Source organism: Nomascus leucogenys, chromosome 15 (genome assembly GCF_006542625.1).
Source record: "Nomascus leucogenys isolate Asia chromosome 15, Asia_NLE_v1, whole genome shotgun sequence".
Lineage (NCBI taxonomy): Eukaryota > Metazoa > Chordata > Mammalia > Primates > Hylobatidae > Nomascus > Nomascus leucogenys.
The window spans coordinates 38,439,738-38,461,684 of NC_044395.1; the positions used below are offsets into that span (position 1 = coordinate 38,439,738).

The following is a 21,947-nucleotide window of genomic DNA, read 5'->3' on the forward strand; positions in this document are numbered from 1 at the left end:
TTTTAACTCCAGAATTTCTGCTTGATACTTTTTAATGATTTCAATTTCCTTGTTAAATTTATCTGAAGGATTCTGAATTTCCTGCCTCAGCCTCCTGAGTAGCTGGGACTACAGGTGCCTGCCACCATACCCGGCTAATTTTTTGTATTTTTAGCAGAGACAGGGTTTCACCATATTAGCCAGGATGGTCTCGATCTCCTGACCTTTAAAAATGATGTATTTCTTGTAGTCTTCAAATCAAGACTTGTTTGAATGCGTCCTTCCTGGGCAGGCTTTCCAGTTATTTGAAGAGACTTGAGTGTTGTGATCTAAGTTTTTGGTCACTGCAGCCATATTTGCACAAAGGGGTACCCCAAGCCCAGTAATGCTGTGGTTCTTGCAAACTCATAAAAGTACTGCCTTGGTGGTCTTGGATATGATCTGGAAGAATTATCTGGATTACCAAGCAGACACTCCTGTCCTTTTCTTCTGCTATCTCCCAAACAGATTCCCTCTCTCTCTGTGCTGAGCTGCTAGAGCTGGGGGAAGGGTAATACAAGCACCCTTGTGGCCACCACCATTGGGACTGCACTGGATCAAACTTAAAGCCAGCACAGCACTGGGTCTTCCCCAAGGCCCACTGTAACCACCCCTTGGCTCCCGCCTATGTTTGCTCAAGGCCCTAGAGCTCTACAATCAGCAGATGGTGAAGTCACCCAGGCTTATGTCCTTCCTTTAAGGGTGAAAAGTTCCCCCTAGGACCTGGGCGGGTCCAGAGATGCTGGCAGGGAGTCATGGCCTGAAGTCAGTAACCTTAGAAATCTATATGGTGCTCTGTTCTACCACAGCTCAGCTGGCACCCAAGCCACAAGACAAAGTCCTTCCCACTCTTTCCTCCCCTTTCCCCATGAAGGGGAGTCTCTCTCCATGTCTACTACCACCACAGGCCCACAGGGAGTACTGCCAGGCTACTGCTGATGTTTGCTTTAAAACCAAGGGCTCTTCAGTCAGCTTGTGGTGAATGCCGCCAGGCACGGGACTCAGCTTTCAGGCCAGTGGGCTCCCCTCTGGCTCAGGGTAGGTTCAGAGATGACATCCAAAAGCCAAGGCCAGGAACTAAGGATCCCAAGAGCCCACTTTGTGGTATTCTCCACTGAGGCTGAGATGGTACCTAAACTCAAGACAAAATCCCCTTTACTCTTCCTTCTTTTCTCAAGCAGTAGTCTCTCCCCACAGCCACCACAACTGTGAATGTGCTGGGTCACATCTGAAGCCAGCACATCTCAGAGTCTCACTCAAGGCCCATGGTGTGTACTACCTACTTGTTGCTGACGATTATTCAGAGCCAAGGGCTCTTTACTCAGCAGATCATGAATCATGCCAGGTCTGGGTCCTTCCCTTCAAGGTAGTGGGTTCCCTTCTGGCCCAGGGTGTGTCTGGAAATGTCTGAGAGCTAGGGTGGGCCTGAAATGGGGGCCTCACAATGCTGCCTGGTGCCCTATCCTACTGTGTTTGAGCTGGTATCCAAGTTGCAAGACAAAGTATGCTTTACTCTTCCCTCTCCTCTCCCCAGGTGAAAGGAAAGGGTCTCTTTCAGAACTGTGAGCTCTACTTCCTGGAGTTGGAAGAGGGGTGATACTAGCACTCCCTTAGCTGCCCTGGCTGGTTTCTCACTAGGTCACTCCCCACCCCAACCACCCACAGTCCACAGACTCTGAGCCCAGCACAGGACTAGGATTTGCCTAGCAGTTGCAGTCCTTGTGGCCTAAACAGGCTTTCAAGGTTTTTTTAGATCCCCAGAGCACTTTCGCCCACAATGGCAAGGCTTGACAAGTTCAGGCTCTGACCACTGGAATGGGTGATTGCCCTTTGACTAACACTGGTCTAAATGCTCCCTCAATGAGTGCCAGCTGAGTTCTACCAAGTGTTGGCAGCACTGCATTCCAATGCAAGTTCCTTAATTGCTGTGCTCTTCCTCTCCCAAGAGTACAGATTCTCCTCCCTGCCACATGGCCACTGGCAGGGGATTGGGAGAGTTCATGTTGGAAATTCAAGGCTATCTTTCCTAACCTCTTCATTGCCTCTTTCAGTGATATGAAGTTAAAACAAGGTGCAGTGATCATGATCGCTCACCAGATTCTTGGTTCTTATGAAGGTGCTTTTTTTGTGTAGATAGTTGTCAAATTGGGTGCTCCTGTGGGGAGGACAGTTGGTAGAGGCTTCTATCTGGCCGTTCTTGCTCTGCCTCCTTCTTAAAGCTTTTTGTGTATTACACTTTTAAAAATTTTTATGTAACTGTATATTGCCACACGCTAACAAAAAATATGGTGCATGCTTGAAAATTAATTTCCTGTTTTGAATATATGCAGGAGTCTTGGTCAACCCAGATCAGATTTAACCCAATTAGGCTAAATTCATAAATTACAGCTGTTTTAATAAGGATGATGGCAATAGTCTAATTAGAAGCCAACTCTGTAAAGCTGTGGAATATATGATTAATGTTAACACATCAGTCATGATGACTGTAAAAATAAAAGACATGTATTAAAGACCAGACATTTGTGCAATTTAATAAAACATTCATTACCTAGGGAAAGATTTTATGAAAACTCACTTAAGATAACACTTATATTAGATATTTTAGCATTTTTAGAGTATAATCATTATTAAGCATTTTTTATCTCTCTACTTTTGTCTTTGAGTTTTTTTAACCTAACAAATCATCTCTAAGTAAGATAAAATGGGTATTATGTATAAATGTCTGGAATGTGTGTCAACAAAATAGATTATTTGTATAATGTGTTTACAGTAATCAATCAATAAATATTCATATTGTAAATATTTCTTAATGAAATAATTCCAGTTTTAAGAGCCAATTTGTGTGCTAAAATGCATCAAAAATAATCAATCTTTCTGGGTATCTCCCTATCATCTCATTGATCACAAAAGTACTATAACAACCTAAAGTACAAGCATCATTTTTCTAACACACAAAAATATCTAAACATTTAATTTCAAGTCCATGGTCACAAATCTGCAGAAAGAAATTGGGGGATGACTTTTTCAACTTTTTGTTTATGAAGTAGGTTAATATTTGTAGGTAGATAAATATTTGAGATGAATGAATGACAAAATTACATAGTCACATGAAAGGAAAAAACAGTGCTTAAATTAAGAGATAAGTGTTTATCTAAGATACATGTTATTGTTTAATATATAAAATGCAATTTTCCCCATTAAGATGAGAAAAAAAGGAGATTTTACTAAGGTACAAATATAGCTTATAAAATTAATTCATGGAAAACTAATTTTTCCATATTGTATCCAATTTTATTTGTTAAAATATCTGTAATAGAATAAAAATAGACTGGTTCTAAATACTTAAATGAAAATAGAAAATAATAGTGGTGCTTAATTTTATGATCAAATGCAGCATCTTGTTTTCAATTGCCATGGAGCTCTCATACATTTCTGTAGCAAAGATTTTTCTTCTTCGTATGTCTTATACAACAAGGAGTGCCTTGTCAAACAAGTCTTTTATAAAAACTTGAATTTGTACATTTTTTGCCTTATATATGTACAGACAATTCCCTATTATTTGTGTCAATTTAAGATCCACTCAGGATCTTTCCTTGCCAACCTCATAATAGATACAGAGATCAAACAAAAAAGACAGAGAGAACAAGCTGGGGCACAGTCTATAGACAACAATGAGTTTGCTAAGAAGGCATATCTTCCGTTAGACTGGACGATAAGACAATATGTATTAAAAAGGGATTAAATAGGAGAGCTTAGCTGCTTAATACCATTAATTATCTTAATCTCAGAATGGCATCAAATATCAATCATCTCTATGATCTTTCATCAAAATGCTATTAGTGAAAAAGTAGATTCCCACTGCTACACAATTTCATTTAGGTGGCAACTAAAATGACATAACTGCTCTTGGTCAGCTTGAAATCATCCCAATATAAAATATATTCTTAAATAACTTTTTTAAAACTTCCATTATTATTGCTCATGTTTTATGACCATAATTTTAATTTTCCTTATTCAGAAAGATATAAAACATTATTCAAATGCTGATTACTAATATTTTCAATATCCCGTTTCTTATTAACTCATCTCTCTTTTTCAGGTTTCTCTTATCTTTTCCTTTAAATGTTATTATCTTTCCATAAAATCTTAGATTTATACACCGCAAGGAATTTTCAAACACCATTAATCTTTTTCTTGTCTTGATACTTCCAAAAGTTATAGAAATATTTTTCTCCCCTCTTAGAGATCTCTTTGAATTGAGAATCTACAAACATCATATAATTAAAATATGAAAAATGTTGTCTTCTGATTCAGAATGTGAATAAAAGGGTAAGGGCTCTTATTATATAACAATAAGAGAAAGCAGCTTAGACATCAAAAGAGTGCCAAAGACTGATTGTATACTATAGCTCAACATACTGTAAATACCTGAAGTTGCACATCTTTAATCTCTCCCTTTGAACACAAACTCTTCTTCCTTCAATTATCATACTCTCCCACATTTTTCTTCATGTTTATGATGCCCTCCATTCCTTTAATCCTTCCTATTAATATAAAAACTAACATTAGTTCCTAAAATGTTATGCATCATTAATTTAATCATCTTAACAATATGTATTATTATCCTCATTTTATTTATTTTTAAAGTTTTTTAAACAGCTTTATTGAGATATAGTTCATACACCATGCAATTCACTGAAGTGTACAATTCAATGGTTTTTATTACCTTCAACAGATATGTGCAACCATCACCAGATTCAATTTTAGAATATTTTCATCACCTCAAAAAAATAAAAACTTCTATATTCTTGAGCTGTCACCCTCATATTCCATTCTCCACTCCCCTGGCTCTAGGCAACCACTAATCTACTTTCCATCTCTATTGATTGCCTATCCTCTGCTTTTACATGAATGGAGTCACACAATATATTAGCTTTTGTGACTGGCTTCTTTCATCACCATAACATTTTGAAAGTTCATCAATGTTGTAGCATATATCAGTATTTCATTCCTTTTTTATGGCCAAAAACCATTCCATTGTATAAATATACCATATTTTGTTAATTCATTTGCTCATGGGTGGACATTTCAGTGGTTTCCACCTTTTGGCTATTATGAATAACACGGCTATAAATATTCATGTATAAGTTTCTGTGCGGACATATGTTTTCATTTTTCTTGGGTATATACCTAGGAGTAAAATTGCTGGGTCATATGGTAACTTTATGTTTATCATTTGAGGAACTGCCAGGCTGTTTTCCAAAGTAGCTGCACTATTTTACATTTCCACCAGGAGTTTATGAATGTTCAAATTCCTCCACATCCTTGCCAACATTTGTCATTACCTGACTTTTTAATTCTAGCTATTCTAGTGGGTGTAAAGTGATACCTCATTGTGGTTTTGATTTGCATTTCCATGATGATGTCAGGCATCTCTTCATGGACTTACCTGCCATCAGTATATCTTCTTTGGAGAAATGTTTACTTAGATCATTTGTCTATTTTTCTTCAACTTTTATTTTACAGTCGGGGGTACCTATGCAGATTTGTTGCACGGGTAAATTGTGTGTCACTGAGGCTGGGTGTATGAATGATCCCATAACCCAGATGGCGAGCATAATACTCAACAGGTAGTTTTTGAACACTCACCCGCAACTTACCCTCCTTCCTCTAGTAGTCTCCAGTGTCTATTGTTTCTATCTTTATGTCCATGTGTGCTCAATGTTTAGCTCCCACTTATAAGGGAGAACGTGCAGTATTTGGTTTTCTGTTCCTGTATTAATTTACTTAGGATAATGGCCTCCAGCTGCATTCATGTTGCTATAAAGAACATGATTTTGTTCTTTGTTAGGGCTGTGAGGTATTCTATGGTGTATATGTACTATATTTTCTTTACCCTCTTCACCATTGATGGGCATCTGGGTTGATTCCATGTCTTCGCTATTGTAAAGAGTGCTGGGATAAACATATAAATGCATGTGTCTGTATGGCAGAACAATTTATTTTCCATTGTATATATACCCAGTAATGGGATTGCTGGGTTGAAGAGTAGCTCTGTTTTAAGTTCTTTGAGAAATTTCCAAACTGCTTTCCATAGTGGCTGAACTAATTTACATTCCCACCAACAGTGTATGAGCATTTCCTTTTCTGCATAACCTCACCAATAGCTGTTATTTTTTGTCTTTTTAATAGTAGCTATTCCGACTTGTGCGAGATGGTATTTCATTGTGGTTTTGACTTGCATTTCTCTGATGATTAGTGATATTGAGTATTTTTTGTATATTTGATGGTCACATGCATGTCCTCTTTTGAGAGGTGTCTATTCATGTCCTTTGCCCATTTTTAATGAGGTTGTTTTTTGCTTATTGAATTATTTAAGTTTCTCATGGATTCTGGTTATTAGACCTTTGTCAGATGCACAGTTTGTGAATATTTTCTTTCATTCTGTAGGTTGTTTATTCTATTGATAGTTTATTTTGCTGTGCAGAAGCTCTTTAGTTTAATTAGGTCCCATTTGTCTATTTTTGGTTTCTGTTGCAACTGTTTTTGGGGAGGTAGTCATAAATTCTTTACGAAAGCTGATGTCCAGAATGTCTTAGGTTTTCTTGTAGGATTTTTATAGTTTCAGGTCTTACACTTAAGTCTTTCATCCATCTTCAGTTAATGTTTGCATATGATAAAAGCTATATGGAAAAGGTTCCAGTTTAATTTTTGTTTATGTGGCTAACCAGTTATCCTAGCACCACTTATTGAATAAAGAGAGTCCTTTCCCCGTTGCGTGTTATTGTTGACTTTGTTGAAGATCAGATAGTTGTAATTATGTGGCTTTATTTCTAGGTTATCTATTCTGTTCCATTGGTCTATATGTCTGTTTTTGTACCAGTTGTACCAGTACCATGCTTCTTTGGTTACTGTAGCCTTGTAGTATAAGTTCAGATACTATTATCCCTCCAGTTTTGTTCTTTTTGCTTAGGATTGCTTTGACTATTCGTATCCCCATTTTAGAGATTATGAGACTCAAATAAATTTAGAGATTCACCTGAGATACATGGCTAGGACTTCTGATATCAAGATAAATGGTTGAGAGAGCAGATACTTTATTCTCATCTTACATCAATCATATAAATGATAGAAAATATATATACGCTTTTTAAAAAGAAGCAAATACAGACATCCTTAAAACAGGCAGATAAACTTTCAGAAGATCATAAACTGTGTGCAAGAAAATTGTGTTCCATATGTGTAAGTCATGAAGCTGGAAACAAGAACAAAAAGAGGCCTAGCAGAAAGATTCAGATACATAACCCAACCTTCCAGACTAAGCATGAGAGGAAAAAAAAAAAGATGTCTATACTCAGGAAGGAGCAGAGCTTGGTGTAATTTTTAGGGGGACAATTCTTGTAGCTGGTAAAAAGTCAGAAAAAATGGGGAGCATCCAAGCTCAGAAGACCAGGTTCTAAGTTTTCCATCTGGCAAGATATAATATTGATTCCTTATCCTATAAGTGGCTCCAAGCAAACCTTAGCAGATGTTTTTGTACTTCCCCAATATGTGCTGTATAAGCAAAGACCATAGTCTTTCATGGTATTGCAACTGCAGTTAGAAGTACACAATCAAAAATTACCAAATGTTGGAGTATCAACTCTATGAAAGACTGCAAACTCAAAAAATGGTAGGGAACGGACAGGGATAATATAGAAATCAAAAAATAACTTTTAAATAAGTAAAATTAATACAATCAAATAAAAGAAGATTACTGTATACAAGAAACAAGAATAGGTACTTGTAAAATGAACCATATGGAAAATCTCAAAATGAAAATTGGTAGAACTGGGATTCAAATATAGTTGAGTCCCATGTTCTTTCCTCTGATACCACAGTTGCATGCCCCCCCATACATGCACACAAAAATGCATATACAGAGACATGCACATGCTTATTTGCATATTGTCTTAGTCCATTTGTGATGCTATAACAGGATATTTCAGACTGGGTAACTTATAATTTTTTTTTCCTCATAGTTCTTGAGGCTGAGAAGTCTACAATCAAGGTGCAAGCATCTTGCAAGGGCCCTCTTGTTGTGTCACCACATGGGCAGAAGGTGAAAGGGTGACAGAGTGCCCACTCCCAAAAGCCCTTTTGATAACAGCATTAACCCATTCATTAGGGTAGAGCTTTCATAGTCCAATTACTTCTTAAAGGCCCCACCTCCCAACACCATTAGATTGGTAATTATTATACATTTTAACACGAGTTATAGAAGGGACAAATATTTAAACCATAGTGTTCTGTCTATAGCCCAACAAAAATGCATGTCTTTCTCATAAACAAAATATGTTTGTTCCATCCCAATACCCCCAAAAGTCCTAACTTGTTCCAGTATCAGCTTTAAAGTCTAAGTCCATAGTCTCATCTAAATATCAGCTAAATCAGATAAGGATGAGTCTCAAAGTACAATTTATCCTGAAGTAAATTCCTATCCAGCTGTAAGCCTGTGAAATCAAACAAGTTATATGCTTCCAAAGTGCAATGATGGAACATGCATAGGATAGACATTCCCATTCCAAAAGAGAGATAGGCAGGAAGAATGGAGTTACAGGCACCAAGTAAGTCTGAAACCCAACAGGGTAAACAACATCAAATCTTAAGGCTTGAGAAAAATATTTGACTCCATGTCCTGACTGGACATACTAGGGTGGATATGGGGCCCCCAAAACTGAAGGCAGCCCTGCCCCAGCTAAACACAGCCCACCATTCAGCTCTCACAGATTGGAGTCAGGTGCCTGTGGCTTTCTCAGCCTGGCACCGCACACTGGTGGCTCTACCGGACCTCAAGCATGACACTGCCCCTGTAGCTCAATTAAGCATTACCGTAGTAGAGACTCTCTGTGACAACCCTTTGCTGGTGGTATGTCTCTGCCTGCGCCCTAAAGCTATCTGACATCTTTGGAAATCTAGGTGGAGGAAGCCATGCCTCCACAGCTCTTGCATTGCGAGCCCGCACAATTAGCACTATGTGGACACTGCCAAGGTTTACCACTTGTGCCCTCTAAAGTGGCTGCTTAAGCCAAACCTGGGGCTGCTTGAGCCACAGCTGAGGTGGTCAAGGATTGCTGTAAGCCAGAATGCAAGAAAAGGGGAGCCCAGGGACCCCTGGGTGGTAAGCTCCTGGAAGGTGCCTCAGGCCAATCCCTTAAACTATTCTGCCCTCAAGGTCCTAGAGCTCAGAGCCTGCGATGTGAGGGGCAGCCTTGAAGATCTTTGAAATGCCACTGGGGTGATTATTGCATTGTCTTGATTAATAGTGCCTGGCTTCCTCCTATCCATACTAATCTCTTTAGCAACAGTCCCTTGACCACAACCTTAGTTTTTCTCTCCTAAATGTGCTTTTTCATTCTTTACATTGCCAGGCTAGGGATTTTCCAGTTGTCTACATTCTGCTTTCCTTTTGATTATAAATTCCATTATTAAATAATTTCTCTTCTTGCATCTTACTATATGTGCTTAAGAGAAGCTTCACAGTCCTCCATTTATGCAGCCAACAGACACAAGAAAAAATGCTCATCATCACTGGCCATCAGAGAAATGCAAATCAAAACCACAATGACATACCATCTCACACCAGTTAGAATGGCCATCATTAAAAAGTCAGGAAACAACAGGTGCTGGAGAGGATGTGGAGAAATAGGAACACTTTTACACTGTTGGTGGGAGTGTAAACTAGTTCAACCATTGTGGAAGTCAGTGTGGTGATTCCTCAGGGATCTAGAACTAGAAATACCATTTGACCCAGCCATCCCATTACTGGGTATATACCCAAAGGATTATAAATCATGCTGCTATAAAGACACATGCGTGGCACTGTTCACAATAGCAAAGACTTGGAACCAACCCAAACTTCCATTAATGATAGACTGGATTAAGAAAATGTGGCACATATTCACCATGGAATACTATGCAGCCATAAAAAAGGATGAGTTCATGTCCTTTGTAGGGACATGGATGAAGCTGGAAACCATCATTCTCAGCAAACTATCACAAGGACAAAAAACCAAACACTGCATGTTCTCACTCATAGGTGGGAATTGAACAATGAGAACACTTGGACACAAGAAGGGGAACATCACATACCGGGGCCTGTCGTGGGGTGGGGGGAGGGGGGAGGGATAGCAGTAGGAGATATACCTGATGTAAATGATGAGTTAATGGGTGCAGCACACCAACGTGGCACAAGTATACATATGTAACAAACCTGCATGTTGTGCACATGTACCCTAGAACTTAAAGTATAAAAAAAAAAGAGAGAGAGAAGCTTCACAGTCCTCTCAATATTTTGCTGCTTAGAAATCTTTTGCCAGACATCCTAGTTCATCCCTCTTAAATGCTGCCTTCTATAAAGCCCTGGGGCATAGACACAATTCAGGCAAGTTTTTTGCTACTTCATAAAAAGATGGCTCTTCCTCTAGTTTCCAATAAGATATTCCTTATTTCCATCTGAGCTGTTACCCATATTGCCCTTAATGCTCCATTTTTGGCAACACAGCATTTTTCCAGCGGTCACTTCAAAACTATTCAAATGCTGCTTCCACATTTTCAGATATTTGTTATAGCAACACCCCACTCCTTTGGTACCAATTTCTGTCTTAGTCCATTGCGCTACTACAACAGAATACCTGAGACTGGGGAATTCATAAAAGACAGAAATTTATTTCATCACAGTTCTGGAGGCTGGGATGTTCAAAACCAAGGCCCTGGCATCTGGTGAAGGCCCTCTTGCTGAGTCATCATATGGTGGAAGACAGAAGAGTGAGAGAGTGCTCACTCCCAAAAGTCCTTTTCATAATAGTGTTAATTAATTGACGAGAGTGGAGCACTCATGGCCTAATCACCTAGAACTTACACTACCATCAGATTCGCAATTAAATTTTAACATGAGTTTGGGAGGGGAAAAACATTAGTAATATGGCACTTATTCAGTTTCCCCATTATTATTTTATACCTAGTCTTGATTCCATGGTCCATCAAAGAAACTCATTATTCTCTTGTTCCCACATCTACTTTGTTTGCCCTGAAAATTGGTAATCTTGTGGTTCTCAACTCTGGCTGTATTATTAGAGATATCTGGGAACTTAAAAAAAAAAATAAAAGATATGCCATAGTCACTTTAGACCAAGTAAATCAGATCCTCTGCGAGTAAGACTCATGTACTGATATTTTTTATAAAAGCTCCCTGAATGGGTTCTATGAGAATAACTGCCCTAATGTACCTATTTTTGTTTCACAAAGGGCTAATTATTCTACAAATTTGTGCCTCCCTTTTGATTATATAAAGTTGTCATTGTGAAGCAGCTGCCTAGTTAGGGAGTCATTCCCATCACCCATCCCACCCCCACCCCACATCAAGGTAGGGCCAGGTGACTAGTTTTCACCAATAGAAAGTGAACTGAAAGAATGTATACGGCTTCTGAAAGAAGGGCATTAAGGAAAAAGTGTGCACTCTGTATTCTCTCTTTTCCCAACTGCCAACCGGATGCAGAGGATTCTAAGTGTTTAGCAGATGCAAAATCACAAGATGGAAAGCACTTGGGTCCAAGAATCACTTGAAAAAAGTCATGCTTTGACAAAGCTTTATATCATAAGACCACTAAGAGAAAAAGATAAACAACACTTACTGTGTTAAGCCTCTAAAATGTGGGGGTTTCATCAGCTACAGTTACCCAAATCAACAGAGAAATAGGTATCTTGAAGTGGGGTGCTACTGTGATAATCAAATACGTGGCATTATATTAGTGAGTAGGAAATATGCGTCAAGGAAATAACTAGCAGGCACTGGAAAGATGGAATAGTGGTAAGAAACATGTTGTAAATATTACTTTCAATAACTCGGAAAGCAGACTGACTCTAAGCTTGTGATTCTAGAGCAGTGATTCTCATACACGCACAATTTTGCCGCCAGGGGACATCTGGCAATGTGTGGAGACATTTCTGGTTCTCATACTGGAGCAGGGAGGAAGTGGTAGGTAGAGACAAGAGATGCTGCTAAGACTCCTTTCATATCCAGTACAGCCCCCCACAACAGAGGGTTATCTGCATCATGATAACCCTGAAGTTAAGAAGCCCTTCTCTAGAGGAAGTGGCTGGAAAGAGCCAGAAAATTAATGTTATTTGCTCCTTGCTGTGTTCAGCAAATAATACAAGAAAGAAATGAGCTCAGAAAATTAGTCAGTTCTAAGCAAAATAAAGCATACCTTTATTTTGGCATTCAGTTAAATACCTTGGCTTAGAAAAAGTCCAGAAATTTGGGGGCTTTTGTAGGTTTCAAAAACTATTTCTCCAGACTACAAACAGTAGGAAGGAAATAAGACTGAAAAAGCAAAGCCTCAGTAAGACTTCTCAGTTAAACAAATGGATTCATCCCTGCAGCTAAGATTAAATTAAGGTTTACTTTCCCAACCAAATGTATCCTTTAGATGATCTCCTGGACATTGAGCTAGTGTCTACGAAAATATCTTAAGAATTACAAAACATCATGAAAATATTATTTTTGAAGACCAACTCAGTTGTTACTATCTCTACTTCTCATATCAAAATTATTATACCTCCTTATGCCACTCATCAGAATGTCTTTCATTTGCACTCTTCCAGTAACACTTAACTTATTCTCCCTTTCTTACATGTCTGTTTCCTCCTTTCCATTGTAAATCTCTTGAATGCAGATAGTCTTAGCCATATATCCCATACGTGATCTAGAACATGTCTTATACATGATATACAATTAATGTTTAAGTATATGTCTATTGGATATATACTACTCTGCAAAGCATTGATCCCATGGTCTTTGATCTGTAGATGCTTATATTCCAGTATTAAGAGACACAACCACAAGAATCACTTTACAATATGGCAATTCTTATAGAATCTGAGGCACTACAGACACTCATTTTCACATTAGGTGTCACTGGGGAAGAAACTGCTGTCTACTGGTCATTCTTCCATCCCAACTTCTTTTTTTGTTGTTGTTGTTGAGATGGAGCATCACACTGTTGCCCAGGCTGGAGTGCAGTGGCGCGATCTCGGCTCACTGCAAGCTCCATCTCCTGGGCTCACACCATTCTCCTGCCTCAGCCTCCCGAGTAGCTGTGACCACAGGTGTCCACCACCATGCCTGGCCATTTTTTTTTCTTTTTTTTTTTTTTGTATTTTTAGTAGAGACGGGGTTTCACCGTGTTAGCCAGGATGGTCCGGATCTCCTTATCTTGTGATCCACCCGCCTCCGCCCCTCAAAGAGCTGGGACCACAGGCGTGAGCCACCTTGCCCAGCAGCTTCCATCCCAACTTCTAATTGCATAGGACTGCCTGAGACTAATTATTAAAGAAAGTTGTCACGGACTTAAATAGGAAAAACAGATAAGAGTACATATCTAAGAAGTGTAGCTAGTCTTAAAGAATTTGAGTGATGATCTTTTAAGGCTGAATCATAACAAACTAAATTTTAATACTTAAGTAGCAATAAGCATACCAAAATAAAAAAGAAAAAGAAACCACTACAACTGCCCATTGGAGGAAATGGAGAGAAGAAAGGGCATGTGTATATATCAGGAAAGACTAAGAAGAGATATAGATAATAATGTTGCTACTTAAGACCAAGGTAGCTGAGCTGTATTTTGACACTGAGTTAAATAATTATTTGAACTTCTTAACCCATCTGGGTGGCTCTGACATTATGATGCTAACGGAGAGTTCACTATAGATGGGAAGCAAAGCAATAATTTTAATTTCCCTTCTAGACTAAGTCCAGTTTCTCAATTGAATATATAAATCATAGAGCCAGACAGGGTGACTAGGTCACATGCAGGTAAGGGAAATGGATGAAATCACTCAGGAGCAGCAAAAATCATGACCAATGCATGGCTTAAAATGTAAAGGGTATACAGAATAGAAATCAGTGGAGAAATGAATAAGCAACTAAATCTTGATGGTTTTTTTACATAGCTCACATCTTGTTATGCTGGTTCTTTTATATGAGCTTACAATTGAGCCAGATGGCTTTGGGTTGTTTTTTTTTTTCAAATATGTATAGTTTTTCCACCTTGATTTCAAGATGTTCAAGGAAAGCAACCTCTTCCCTTTCTTTTATATTTTCCTAAACCCACCACAGCTGGCAGTTTTCGACATATAGTAAAACTCAATAAATTTTTGATTTACTGGATTTCATCATAACAAAGAATTCAACTTTCTACAACCCCCTTGCCACAAAAAAGCCCAAATCTCTCAAAAAAAACAACAACATTATAATTTCCTACATGATCTTGTATTAGGTATATCTGCTCTCATAAAATTCTTGACTACTGGAAGTGTAAGAAGCATTGCACTGTCATTGGCTTTCTGAGAGTATTGTGTCAAGGCACATCAATGAGAAAAAAATTAGTGAAACTGGTGAGAGAACATGAGCCAATGGCAAATTTTTTAATGGATAAATAGAATGCCAAACACAGCCTCTGGTAAGACAGTGATAGAATAGGAATTAGGAGCTAAGGATACACACCTTTGGGGGCAGATACAGAACCCAAATAGCTTTTGGCTTCAACTGCTACAACTACTGATCAGCCTTTATAATTAAGGATAGAAGGATCCAAAACAGGGCTAGAGTACCAGTGTTGGCAGATTTCAGAGAATAGCTGTAAACCAAAGAAGAGCAGTCTCTTACAGGCTAGAGAAAGAGTCACAAGATTCACACTTATGGCCACAAAACAGTGAACCTTTTACTGGGGATTCAAGTTTAAAATCACACAGCTTAACAGTAATGTTAGTTTTACCACTAGGTGGCAATGAAACAGCTGCACTGGGCTGACATGATTAATTTTAAAAACTGTGCAAATCCAGACAGAAATTCCAAGATTTGTAGTACATATTTTCATTTTAGAAAAATTATTTTATGTACAGCTTACTTTATAGCAGAATGTGTCATTATCTGATTCAATATGTATGTTAACTTCTGATGGTTTTTCCCACTCTACACTGAGGAAATTCATGCAATAAACACAATTTTTAAACACTTTCATCACACATCTTCTGAAAAATGTAGACATACATCTATCATGAAAATAAGAAATTATGGAAAACTAAAAATACTTTTGAAGTTTTAGTATTCTACAGAAAGCACTGTAAAATGTTAAGTATTTCAACAAAAAAGTTAAACCTTTAAAAAGTGACTAATAGAGAACAATTCTAATTTGTTTTTTAAAAATTTTTGGCCAAAACATGAAATAGCATGGAAACACTTTACTTTTAAATTACAAGCTACATTAATATGCATATGTGCAAAGTAGTTTCAATGTCTTGAATAAACATACTTAGTTTACAAAAAAATTTATCAAAATTCTGATTCAGATTACATTTTAGCAGATTAATCCCTTTTTATATGTATTAAAATAATAAACAATAATATTCCTTAGTGTCTGGTACTTTCAGTAATTATTTCTGCTTTCTTCATAAAACAGGATACAAACATATGACTTATTTAAAATCATAAAACTTTATTATTGTAATTTCCTTTTCTCATCAAAGGGCCAGATATGACAATATTTTTCAAATTATAGACAACATTTGTGAGTATGCAGTAAAAAAACTAAAAAAAAAAAAAACAACAAAAAATCTTTTTAAATCGCAAATTCCCATGATGTTCCCCCATATAAGGTGGGAGCTCATATCATCACACGTAACATTACAAAGCCTGTACTATATAATTAGATGAATAAATAATAAACCTATACTATTACCAAATTCATAATAAAAAGATCAACTTAGCAAATTAAAATCAGCCTATTTACTCCCTTTGTATAAATAACCTGAAGTTCCCCAGGTTTTTATTTCCCAGTTTCCTACAAATGAATTGATCAGAATGCCTCTTTATAGATCAGCTTTCCCATAGTTTCTCTCTCATTTGGCAATCACATCCCATATTTACTTCATTTCCAGAATAATCTCCCCCGCTTGCAACCCACACAAATGTAAGAGAACGGAGGCATGATTTCTAAATAATTTCTATAATTCATAATTATTTCCCCATTATTGAATTTCATTTTTGAATTATTATAAGTCATCCTGAAATCTAATAATATAAATCTTTCTCATCCTATCAGTCTATTAAAATATACAAAACATCATTTAAGATGGTTAACACAAGAAAAGATAACTATGGCAGCCTTCATAAATCAAGCAAAAGATTTCAGAAAAGTGCTTCAGTCTGTTCAGTTATCTCTAACTTTCACTAGAAAATTTAGGGAATGCCACTGTTACAGAAGGTATAATTGCAGATTCTAAAAAGTGAATACATGTGTACATGTAATTTATATCTATTCAGTATCATCTTCTGATTATCTGTACAAATAAAAGGACAAAAGACACAGATGATGAAAACACATAATCCTCAAACCACTTCAGATACATTTTGTGCCTGTATTTCACAGGACCAACTCTGAGAATTCAGAACACAAAGAAAATTAAGCCATATTGCAAAGAGTTTGTCACAAACACAACGAGCAGAACAATAAAATTGAAATGACATTATTGACTTGACTTTGTCATCTTCTGTTTATTTCTGATGGTGGCTCGAAGTTTACGTATTACCAGTCTATCAGGTAGAATCATATCACCTTGTTGTTCTAGATAATCCAATAAATTTTCAGTCCATTGGAGAGCAGCTGCATGATTAATATGTTTCTCTGGAATTAGTTCTATTTCCTCCTCTTCATTTTCACTGGATTCATCTGCCTGGCCTTGTGCTCTTCTGATTATTTCGCTATCAGTTAACACTTCATAGCCTGGTTCAGTACTGTCTACTTCAAGCCATTTTTCAAGGTTCTCAGTAGTCACATTTTCCAATCCTTTGGTGTGTTGTAAAATGGTAGCCACAGTAGCCACAGAAATATCTTCACCATCAAAGTTCAAGCTCTCTTTCTCCTCTACCATCGGGAGAATCTTCTTCCATGCTCTGCTAATGGTAACTGGTTTTACTAAGTTCCAGGCCATTGCGATTTCATAAAGTGCATCCAGCAGAGTTAGCTTCTTCCAGAATGATTTCAGGTCATTACCTTCTTCCAAGTTGTTCTGGAGAAGACCTGCACGATAATTTCTCTTCATCGTTGCTATGACTCCCTGATCTGAAGGCTGAATCAATGAGGCCACATTAGGTGGTAAATATTTAGCAAATATTTGGCCATCATCTGACCTTAGGACATTTTCATTTGGATGTGTTGGTGAATTATCCAACAAGAGCACAGCCTTTTCCTGCAAGCCTTTAGATCTTAAATACTCTCGAACTTGCGGCACAAAAATTTTATCAAACCATTGTCGGAAAATGGAAAGATCCATCCATGCACCTTTTTGGCTGAAATAAGAGACTGGCAGGTTTAAGGTGTCAGTTGATTTAAAGGAGCGAGGTTTCTTTGCTTTCCCCACAACACAAAGTTTAAGTTTGTGTAAACCTGTCGCATTGGCACAACACATGATTGTGACTCTTTCTTCAATTGATTTGTGCCCAGGGACAGTGCATTTACCTTTGATTATTGAAATCCTAGAAGGCAAGCACTTCCAAAAGAGTCCAGTTTCATCTGCATTGTAGATTTGTTCAGGCTGTAAATTCTCTCGTTCAATAAAATCTCGAAAGTTGTTACAAAAATCTTCCACCGCAGTCTCATCTCCATTTAATCTTTCATTTCTAATGTTAATCTCCCTAATGCTGTGCCGCTGCTTAAAACGAGTTAGCCAACCGGCAGAGGGGTTAAAATCACCATCCATTCCCAAAGCATAAAAGAAGAACTCTGCCCTTTTTGCACAAATTGGTCCCGATACGGGATTCCCTTTTGCTCTTTGCTGGTTGAACCATTCCAGCATTGCCCTGTCCAATTCCTCATACATGGATGGTTTCATAGATTTCCTCTTGGCCAAAAGACTTGTGGAATCAGAACTGCTTGCATAAGTTATAATCTTTTCCTTATTTTTTCTTATATCCCGAACTGTTGTTTCACCAATTCCATAAATCACTGCCAGTTGTTTGGAAGAACCTCCGTCTTCAAGTTTCTTTATTATATCAAGCTTATCTTTAATAGTCAACACTACACGCTTCCGTTTCCCCGACATAGCGAGGTAATGGGATTCACCCCACACTCACAATGTAGCAATCCACAAAATCCTTCCTTCTCTTACACAGTCTCACTTTAACAGTCTTACACTCAGTCTTTCATCCTTACCAGCAACCTGGTGGCCCTGATCCCCTCCCGGGCTGGGGTTGGCTGGCAAATAGACTGCAGAAGAAGGTGAAAGAGGAGGAAGTTTGAGAGAACAGGCCTTTCTTTAACTTATACGGGCAGTAGCGGAGGCCCCATGTCACCGCGGATAATCCGGATTAAAGGCATGTGTTTTATTACCCCAGCAGCCGTGAGAAAGACTATACCCCCATCGTGGCCACGAACCTCCTGCACGTCCAGATCCCGGGTAACCGCCCGTCACTAACCCCTGCCACACCCCGAAGTTACGGCAGAGAGCCGAAGAGCCAAGGAGTCAAGGACTGGCACCCTTCCTCAGGGGAACGGATATATTAGATTCCTTCCCCAGCAGCAGGGCCCTCCCGCCGCGCAGCCCCAGTTTCCCGCGCCAGCTTTAGCCAGGACAGTCCTCCCAGTCCCTCAAAACCCGCCAGGCCCCTCTCCCCACCTCTCTTGCAACCAGGACCCGCACAGCTCCCTGCCTATCGCGCGGCAGTCGCTCCGCCCCTAGCCACGCTCCCGGAAGACGATCCCTCCCGCCGCCTGGCCCTGCCCCTCGCCCCACCCAGAGGCGGGACTTCCCATGGTCCCCGGAAGGGGGAGGAGCATCGCTTGTCATGAGCTGGTTCCCGGGGCGGGGGCGGGGGCGGAGGCGGAGGCAGTGGCGGAGGCGCTTTGAAAGGTGAGAGCGCGAGGGCGGTGCAGGGCGGTCTCCCGGCTGGGACTCGCTCGCGCTCCCGGTGCTAATGGTTTATTAGAGGGGCGGGGGAAGCCGTGCCTCCTGGCGGGCTAAGAGAAAAATTCCCGCGGGCGCTCTTTGGGTGGACCGGAGAACACCCCTCATCTCTTTGCGCCTCTAGCCCTCCTCAGCTGAGCTGCAGTGGGCGCGGTGCCCGTTATTTCCGCCTTGGGGAGGTGCTTGGAACTGATGTAGGGAGCTCAGTTGGTGACTTCTCGGGTTTCTGGCCTTTCGAGGCCCTTGTAATTGTTTTCTCGGTGCAGAGCCCTTTTGGGGTCTGGGGGTTTCTGTCGTCCTGCGCGCGTCATCGCGAAGCCTGGCCTGAGGGTCCGGTTTCCTAGCTACTGTGCCCCTCCCTCCTGGAGGCAGAGTGACGGACTAGTGGGCTAGCGGGCGCTGGATTCCTGCGTCCCGCCAAAGAGGTTTGTAATCATGAAAGTCACCCTTCCGGGTGTTAATTCCTGAGAGGATCTATTCCTCTGTCTACCACTCATTCCTGCTGCATTAACCTTCATTGTTAACGGATTTTAATGAATAATATAGTTATCCCGGATATCATGCTGGCAGGATCCACTTTGCGAAATTGTGGACTGTTGGACTGTGATTCTAAGTGGGAGAAATAGGCTTTCCTCTCTTCATTTTCTTATGTCCTATTTCTGTCATGTTCTGTCCTGTTTTCCTGCCAATGGAAGAACTATGATAAGTTTATTCATAGCAATGTGATAACAACTTGATCTTAATCATACACTGTAGCCCTCAAATCGTGTATTATGCTGGCTTGTTTTTGGTGTCGCTAGTAATTTCATCAGAGTGTGAGCTCCTTGGGAGCAGAGACCATGTTTATTTGAAATGGTGGCAGCACAGTTCCAAGCAGGTCCTTGTATTTTGGTAGATATTCAATAATTATTTTTCGGCTTATTAATCTTTGCTCTCCAAACTGCCATATAAAAGAAAACATCAAAGAGGAGTGATGTTTTACACCCAAGAGTGGATCTCTCCCGGTAGAATTTCAAATAATGACCTGGGGTTCCACTGCCTTTCAAATCTGTAGTGTGTTAACTACCACCTGCATTGTTTATACAGCAAGTAGGTGATTTCTCGAATGAATCTTTTCTTGAGTATGAATTAACCTCAAAGTTTAGAAGGAACTATATTTCTTCTGATGAGAAAGTCAAATGGCATCATCAAAGTACTTTTAGCTATAGAGGTACTGTGTTAGAGAAAGAACACAAGCAATATGGATTATTGCCTTTAATATATATTCTTTGGCAGATAACATAGCTATGTGTGTGCATCTTATATTAACCATGAAATACAAAGATGTGATAGTATTGATCATCTTCATTCACTTATTTAATGCTTTCTGTTTGGAGTCTCTGTTTTTCTCTTTGCTTAAAGGTAAGGTATCGTTACAGAACCTCGATAAAATTCTCATTTCAGGAAATTAAGTATATATTCAACATATACAGAAGTAACATTCATTAGCACGGATTCTCTTTTGAGTAGATTCTAAAGACCAAGAGGTATCTTACCCATCAAACTAGCTTTCCTTCACATCTCTTCCGAGGTTCACTCACCTTTTCCCTCCGTTATCATTCTTCCCTTCCCAGCTAATATAGTAAAACTACCTACAATTTAAAAAGAAGAGCCAAACATATTCAAATTGTCTTTCCTTTTCAGTAACAGAATTTTTTACCTTACTGAGATAAATGGTCATTTTGAAATATGAGAGACCCTGGCAATTTGGCAATTGGTCCAATGAAACCTGATTTATTTTGTTTAAATAAAAGATGCTGCCTCAGGCATTCAAATTCTGCAGTTTTCCAAAATATTTTTCTCATCAGAGACTACCTTTCTTTGAAATTTTACTTTTGGGCTCACTGGGGACTCCTTTAAATTTTGCGATGGGTGTTATTAATAAGATGATAGAGGGAAGTCTGCAAATATTCTTTTCTTGCCTAGTGGATAATAATTTCCAGAAGTTTCTGGCCTAACTCATGTGCAGTAAAATTCAGTTACATAATTTTTTTAAAAAGCATATTTGTAAACTCTAAACCATTTTAATGGTTATTTTTCTGAAACTAAAATACAGCATGAATGAGAGATAAAAATAACGATTTTTAAAGGCTTAATTTTTGCTATCTTGTACAAATGTGATATTGGCAGCAGTCATTGTGTGGCACTGGACGGGGAATCAAGAGACCCGGTTTCTAATTCCTGCTCTGTCACTAACAAGCTGCGTGATCTTCGGTAAGTCATTTAAACTCTATGTCCTTGGCTTTGATATTTACACATAAAAATAGATATTTTCCTTCTAGGATCATCGTCAGGATTTAAAAATCAATGTGAAAATGCACGAAAAACTTAAAGTTTCTTTTATGGCTTAACTGTGCAGTCATAAGTTTTTAATAGTGTGACATTCTTAATCATTTCCACCATTGTCATAGGAATCACCTGTTTCATGATAAATAACTGACATTCTGGGTATGTTATAGTTTTGTAAGATAATCATCTAGTGTATATGAATTTGCTTTTGGGTACTAATAAGAATCATCTTTAACTTTAATGTTCTTTACTGTCCATATTTGCTTTAGTATATCTACTGCAACCATATTTGTCATTGTTTTCATAAATGTTTTTTCATTATTTCTCCCAGTTCAAACAGGTTTATTAGAAAGCCATGCTTTGTTATTACAATGTGATATACTACACATGCACATATGCACACTTAGCTTACACAAATTTATGTGTTTAAAAATACTTTTTTGTACTATACGGCTTAAAAATATAAGATGTCTAGTTCGTGTGGTGCTTAACCAAAGAAACAGTAAGCTGTTTAAAACCTGGAGGAGAAACTGGGTGGACATATTGTAATGCAGTATAGTGTACACAAAACCATGCTTTAAGAGTAATATAGAGATTTT

At 38.7% G+C, this 21,947-nt stretch overlaps 2 protein-coding genes across 7 annotated transcripts in view; one reads left to right on the forward strand and one right to left on the reverse strand.

Annotated features, from left to right (window-relative positions):
- Positions 1 to 15,229: 15,229 nt before the first annotated feature.
- JRKL (JRK like) lies at positions 15,230 to 18,811 on the reverse strand. The gene is made up of 2 exons (XM_012495829.2): positions 18,733 to 18,811; positions 15,230 to 18,323 (listed from the first exon to the last, which is right to left on the reverse strand). Exon 2 carries the CDS (start codon positions 18,157 to 18,159, stop codon positions 16,585 to 16,587), a length of 1,575 nt encoding a protein of 524 aa, XP_012351283.2. The 5' UTR covers positions 18,160 to 18,323; positions 18,733 to 18,811; the 3' UTR covers positions 15,230 to 16,584.
- Positions 18,812 to 18,880: 69 nt separating this feature from the next.
- The window catches only part of CCDC82 (coiled-coil domain containing 82), a 36,641-nt gene continuing 33,574 nt past the window's right edge, over positions 18,881 to 21,947 (forward strand). For 2 of the 6 annotated variants that reach the window (XM_030829378.1, XM_030829384.1), the window contains exons 1-2: positions 18,881 to 18,966; positions 21,190 to 21,273. The gene's annotated coding sequence lies outside the window, so the exon portion shown is untranslated. The other 4 variants (XM_030829382.1, XM_030829380.1, XM_030829383.1 and 1 more) reach the window with 4 other exon arrangements.